The sequence below is a fragment of the Ziziphus jujuba genome, chromosome 9 (genome assembly GCF_031755915.1).
Source record: "Ziziphus jujuba cultivar Dongzao chromosome 9, ASM3175591v1".
NCBI classification, from domain to species: domain Eukaryota; kingdom Viridiplantae; phylum Streptophyta; class Magnoliopsida; order Rosales; family Rhamnaceae; genus Ziziphus; species Ziziphus jujuba.
Window position 1 is genome coordinate 16,420,654 of NC_083387.1, and position 6,584 is coordinate 16,427,237.

The window sequence follows — 6,584 nt, forward strand, 5'->3', positions numbered from 1 at the left end:
ACAAATACAGTGCCTATATAACATGTTATTTACAATGTGGCCACTGAACTGTATCTCATTGGCCTTCAACAAGTGGCCAAAAAACTATCCTCAAGCTTTTTTTTTTTAGCCGGAGTAAGCTTGAACTTAATATCTGATAAAGTTTTCCAGAAGTTCGACCTATAATTCAACTTCATCCTAGATATCTCTGAGTCCCAAAACCTTCGAATAAATATTGGTTGCTCTTTTAAATCCATTTATCTGAAAAACAAATACAGCTAATAAATCATGAGATATACTTAATTATTAAACAAATTGAAAGGACCGGAAAAAATGGGAAAAAGGGAAACTCTAGAAAAATTTCCACCAAACTATTTGAAAGTTTAGGGAAAAATCCATGCTATAGAAAATGTTTATTCCTCTATTGGAAATGAATTTCCAACTGGAGGAAATTTTTTCTGACAACAAAAAACCTTTTCTGCTAGGAGAAAACTTTTTTTTCGATTGGAGGAAAATTTTTCCAACAAATGTAAAATTCCAAATGTTGGAAATGAGCTGGACCTAAAGGGTTTTTGTAAAAATAAATTCTAATAAAAATGTCAAAGAAAGTTTTAGAACTAAAACATGTTGTGGATTTAAAAGCTACAAGCTCTTTATAAGATGCAAACCTAAAAAGCTACAAGCTCTTTTATACATTATTGTACATTTTATATTATTGAACATACCAATCATAGGTTTCATCCTCTTTTGAGTTTTATGTATAATTTATATCATAAATAGCTATATTTTTATCCCCAAAGAAATAAAAAAATTATATGTGACATTGCTTCCTAAGGATAACCTATGGTTCCAACAATCCTCAAACATTATGGTCTCACATTTAAGTTTCACGTTCAATTCAACAAAAAGCGGCTTCCTATAAGATATAATTTCACTCTCTTACCATACAAGATAAACATTGTCGCCACACCAAATAATACATTATCATCAGCGTGGCTCATATTGACAAAGGTTTAAAATTGAGCAATTTACAAACAGATGAGTCACGTTCTAAAATAATTCATTCTAAAAATTATCAACAAACTCATAATCCTTATAATGCAGAACAAATAAAGGTTCAAAGATGAGCAATTTACAATAATGCAACATTAACTTGCATAATATCATCTGTTTTGTTCAGAGAAACAAGTTACATTAATGAAAGACAAATCATCACCAATGCATCTCTCTCTCTCTCTCTCTCTCTCTCTCTCTCTCTCTCTCTCTCTCTCTCTATCTGTGTGTGTCTCTGTGTGAGAGAGAGGGCTTGAACTAAGATAAGTTAATTTTATGCTTGTACAATGGATAGGTTTTAAAATATATAATTTCTATCAATAATTCTAACTTATCAATGCATCTAACTTGGAGAAATATAATTGATATAGAACTATATAAAATATTCTTACAAGATTCAGCGAAGTAACTTATACGCATCAAATTCAACAAACGCATATGGGCCAATAAATATAAAGAGGTGATAATTCATAAGCTTAACCAATTAATATGCTCAACAAATAGTACTCTTTTCATCAAGACCCACAAAGGTATAACAACTTCCCTTCCAAAATCAAAATTTTCCAACAAAGGTAGGAACTTTTCAAATAAACCAAGGAATACAAGCATAAACATTTCATATCCAAAAATAAAAATAAAAATAAAAAAAATAATGAGTGGAAAGCTCTATGCAAAAATGGGAGTCGGGTTATGTAGAAAGTTTGGAGAGTCATTGAGCAAAATGGAGAGAGGCTTAAATGGTGCAGTGTCAAAGAGCTTTAGTGGGAGGTACTTCAAATTAGAAGCAAGAAAGAGCTGCTTCATAAAGGAATTGAGAGCTGGACCTGCAACTTTTCTCACCATGGCCTATATCATCACCGTCATCGCCACCGTTATCACTGACTTTGCAGGACTTGCTCCATTGCCAATTGCTCGATTCCGAGCTAACCAAACGGCCAGTCCAAATTGCATGATCAAGCCAAGTGCTGGGTACCAAAATTGTCTAGCTAAAACCAAGAGTGACCTTATTGTTGCTACTATATAAGCCAAGGAATACAAGCATAAACATTTCATATCCCAAGAATCAAAGCTCTGAAATCGATTAAAATGCATGAAACCAAACTATTCCAATAGATACAAGTTCATCCCCAAAAAAGCCATGAGAGATACTGCAGAAATTGGACACTTTGAAAGAAACAAAATTCAAAATTTCATTAAGTAAACAAACTTACACTGCCCTCGCAGAAGGAATAGGTGGTTGCAGCGATGACTGGCTCTTGGTGATGACGGCAATGGTGTTTTTCAAAAGGGAAAGTAGAAAAGAAAAGCCTCAGGCTGTGTTTTGAAAAGGACAGGGAAAGTAGAGATAAAAACCAAAAAAAGAAAAAAAAAAAATTGTTATTTTTTAAGTTTTGGTGGACAGTGGTTATTTTTCAAAAAAAAAACCCGATTCAAAATCCAAAATGATCAAAAAAAACAAACACCCACCATGCATAAACGAGAAAAATAGGGCAAGAATTTAAATTTTCAAAATGGATTTAAAGGAGAGAAATAATATGCAACAGCTTATGGGCCTGTCCCCTTCCATGAGCATTACTATCGCAAATAGCTTCAAAGAACCAAATTTTACATATAGAAATACCTAATACAGCCTAAACAAAACCAAAAATTGTTGGGTTGCCAATCATATTACAGCTTTTTCCCAAAAATCTTAATACTCGCTTTTCTTCTTCTTCTTCCTCTCTTTCTTAACGGGTACTTCAGATTCTTCATTTTCAGCATGTTTTCTTTTCTTTTTTTTCTTTTCTGCCACTTCACCATTTTTAACATTGTCCTTTGCCTCAACATCCTCGGCTGAATGTTTTTTCTTCTTCTTCTTTGTGACCTCTTCATCTTCTGCTTGTGCACTGGCATTTGAATCAGGCACAACTGCATCATTGTCATCAGCCTTCTTCGTCTTTCTCTTCTTCTCTTTTTGATCTTCACCACTAGCCGGAGCCTCCTCTACGGTTTCAGTGTTCTTCTTTGTAACTGTTTCTTCTTGCTTCTCAACATTAGTCTTTGTTGTTTGCGCTAGTAAAGAGTCTGCTGCAGCATTATAGGTCTGCATGGAACAGAAATGCATATTATTTATTTATTCATAATAAATGAACAGAAGAGGCAAAACTAACCAAAAACATAAAAAGCAAATATCTTGCCTTGGCAGCAGTTATGAATGCCCCAGCTCCCTTCTTTCGATCTTTGTCATATACTTCTATCTTAGGTTTGCCTTTAACTGATCCAGCATAATGACCCAATTCTCTGCCCTCAAGATTCCTTAACCGTGCCTCGAGCTGCACAAATAGCAGTTACTGTAAACAAAACTTTCAGTAATAACAACCAAATCAGAAGGTGGTAAATATTCTACCTTGGCTCGATTCTCTAGTCCCATAGAGTTATCTTGGATATCTCCAAGAGCATCACATCTAATTGCCAATGCAGCTTTTGCAGCAAGTGATCGTGAAATTTTTCCCTTCAGCTTGGGGGCTGCCTGACCAATCAAGGATGCATGGTAGATAAGCCCATATTTAGGAGTGGCATGCTTGGTCTTCAGAGCTCTAAAGAGAGCCTTTTCAGCACCAAGAATTTGAACTGTGCTTCCAGGCTGCTTAGCAAGGTTCAACAAGCTACCACCATGAGCAATGAGGCGAGCACCAACAAGCTCTCCAACAAGAGCAGTCAAATTCGGGGCAATGGTGTTCATTCTGCTTTTTAGGTAATCATAAAGTTGAGCTCTGTACTCTGCAAGAGAGAGTACTTGATCACAGAGTTCTTTGATGTTAATCAAATCAAGGTCACTAACTTCAGTTCCCATGGATATCATAGCTGCTTCTTTCAATTCTGTCTCAACCTCCTCTGGTAAAATCTGGTATTTAATCAATGAGAAGACAGGTACAGATTAATTAGCCTTATCTCCATCTTCAGGAAAACTGATTACTTGATCGCACATGGAATTAACGTTGCTGTTTCACCCAGCACAGGGATCAAAAATTTCATCCTTTTAATGTCCACTCACTAAAGAATGATGTTCGACACAATCAAGACAGTATCAAAATGCTTAAGTTAGCCATGTAAATGAAGATAAGACAGAAGAATGACACTAAATACATTAGATTTTCTAACAATACAAAGGGAAATTCATATTAGACAAGCACAAAAAAAATAAATAGGACGCAAAATCATCAAATCTACCTCAGAGAAATCAAGCTTTGCAGCATTTGTACGGTTACCCATCAGCTTCACTGTCTTGGCATAAAGGATGTTGTCCTGTACAATCTTAGCAAGCTCTGGAAAATGCCAACCATACCATTCTCGAACTCTCATTGCATATGTGTTCAGCTCTTTATCAAGATCATCAAGCAAACCAATGGCTTGAATGATCATTGTATCAACCTAAAAACAGAAATATAGAATATCTTATTTGAAGATTCAGAGGTTATCAGACATAATAATAGAAAGACACACCTTATCAGCACTGAACTTGAGCTTGTATCTAGATAGGCTATGAGATAAGCCCAAGCTCATTGGAGCCAAATCTTGAACTGCTAGACCTGAAATGAGTTCAGTCAACTGATTTCTCACTCCTCTCATCAGTTCCATAACAGCATTGTCGTGGATACAGTCTATTTTCTGCAAACATTAAATGCCCTGACTTTAATAAATGAAAATAAAGTAAAGTGGACCAGTTGCAGAAGACTAATTCACCTTCAATAAATAAAAAGGGCAGAATAATGCAAAACTAGAAATTAAGTTTTTAAACATCAGATTAATAGCAGACCAGTTTCTCCTTGATGATGTTTCCAAGCTTTGAATCTGCCACAGCTAATTTCTCACCATCTTTACAGTGTAGATGCAAGAACTTACGTAAACCCTTACTTGGTTTGCTGTCAATCAAAAGGGTTGCAGCTTCCAAGGCTTCTGATGTATTTTCAAACTTGGAAAAAGCTTTCAGCTTTACCACCTAATGTTGATACCAAAAGCAATAGGTCTTAGAACTGCTATTTTTTTCTTTTTCTTTTTTGGTAAATTTAGAACTGCAAATATGCTTGCAGAACTTATACTAACATCAACACAACACTTGGACCACTAAAGCAAAACAAATAGAAAACAAAAACTAGATGGAATTACCATTTGAAAGGCATAGCATAAGATTGTATCTCTGTGTGTGTGTGTCTGTGAGAGAGAGAGAGAGAGAGAGATTACCTTTCTGGCTGACTCAGAACTGGAAAACTCCTTCCACAAGTCCTGCAGCATAAATTATGTGTAAACCAAAAAGCAAAAAAGAAAAAAGGCTATAAAAGATTTAAACACTATACTAAGCTAAAAGAGAATATCCTGACTGTTCCATTCAATTACTAAGAAGTTTAGGGACAAGAGAATAAAGCATATACTTATCATCACTGGAACCTAACAAAGCAGAAGTTTTCAGAAAAATATTCAGTTTTTGCATCTTGAAACTGAATTTGTATAAACTGAAAACAATTATTTTGTCATATTTCTCTTCACTTTTCTCAGAAACTAAGGATATTAAAAAATCATAGTAAAAGTTTGCAGAAGATTAAAACCTCAACATTGGACAGCTTCCCTTCATTCAATACTTTAAATAATGCAAAACCAGCAGGAGTCTCAAACAACAGAAGCATTTCTCTCCAGCTCCGCAAAACAAAACACCTGCAAAAATAAATAACACTTAAATCACACAAATACTACATTCACTTAAATCCCATTCAACTATTCCACAAAACCCTTCATTTATTGTGTAGAGTCACATCCACAGAAACCGCAAAATACTAATGAAAAATTGGATTTTTAGTACATTTTTTAGTACATTTTTCTGTACTTTTTCAATTTTTTTCCCACCCTTTACCAGAGACTAATGCATAAATTTCTCAAAAAAAAGACAAAAAAAAAAAAAAAAAACTAAGTGTGCATATATATATTCTATGCAAAGAAAATATTCTTGGAAGCTTACTGATTGGAAGAAGATGACCAGAGGTTGATTTTCCCACAGCCGCAGAGAGGCAACACAAATCGGCGTGAGATAGCACCTACCGGCGACGAGCAGATAAAGACAAATCGTCGCCCGGAGGGACACCAGCGCAGAGGGAGTGAGAGAAAGATAGGGAGGAACAGAGAGAATGGAGGCTTTCTACATAGAGGATTTTTAATTTTTTAGGGTTTTTGCCTTAAGAGCCTTCTGACGTAGGGTTTTAGCTTTAGATCCATTGATTAGAAGGGAGATAAAAAGAAAAAGAAAATTAAAAAATTATTGGCATTTGGGTAATTTGGAGGAAATTTTTTTGTTTTTAAATAACCATTTAATAGAAATATTCAAATCTTTTTAAAGGTAAATGGACCTTAACACCCATTTTTTAAAATAAAATATAAATAAATCTATGAATTTTACCAAAAACAAATTCATAAATTCCATCAAATAAATTAACTTTTTAAAAATCCATTAAATTTCTAATCCAATACATTTCTAAAAATCTAAACTTTTTTTATTTTTGAAATAAAAAAATAAAATCTAGTAG

General features: G+C 34.4%; 1 protein-coding gene across 1 annotated transcript; it reads right to left on the reverse strand.

The window, feature by feature from the left end:
• Positions 1 to 2,563: 2,563 nt before the first annotated feature.
• Positions 2,564 to 6,279, reverse strand: LOC107427097 (probable nucleolar protein 5-1). Its single transcript, XM_016037442.3, has 9 exons — positions 6,023 to 6,279; positions 5,616 to 5,721; positions 5,254 to 5,295; positions 4,829 to 5,011; positions 4,516 to 4,680; positions 4,243 to 4,443; positions 3,419 to 3,916; positions 3,210 to 3,344; positions 2,564 to 3,115 (listed from the first exon to the last, which is right to left on the reverse strand). The coding sequence occupies exons 2-9, from the start codon at positions 5,691 to 5,693 to the stop codon at positions 2,723 to 2,725; spliced, it is 1,695 nt and encodes a 564-aa protein (XP_015892928.3). The 5' UTR covers positions 5,694 to 5,721; positions 6,023 to 6,279; the 3' UTR covers positions 2,564 to 2,722.
• Positions 6,280 to 6,584: the final 305 nt, after the last annotated feature.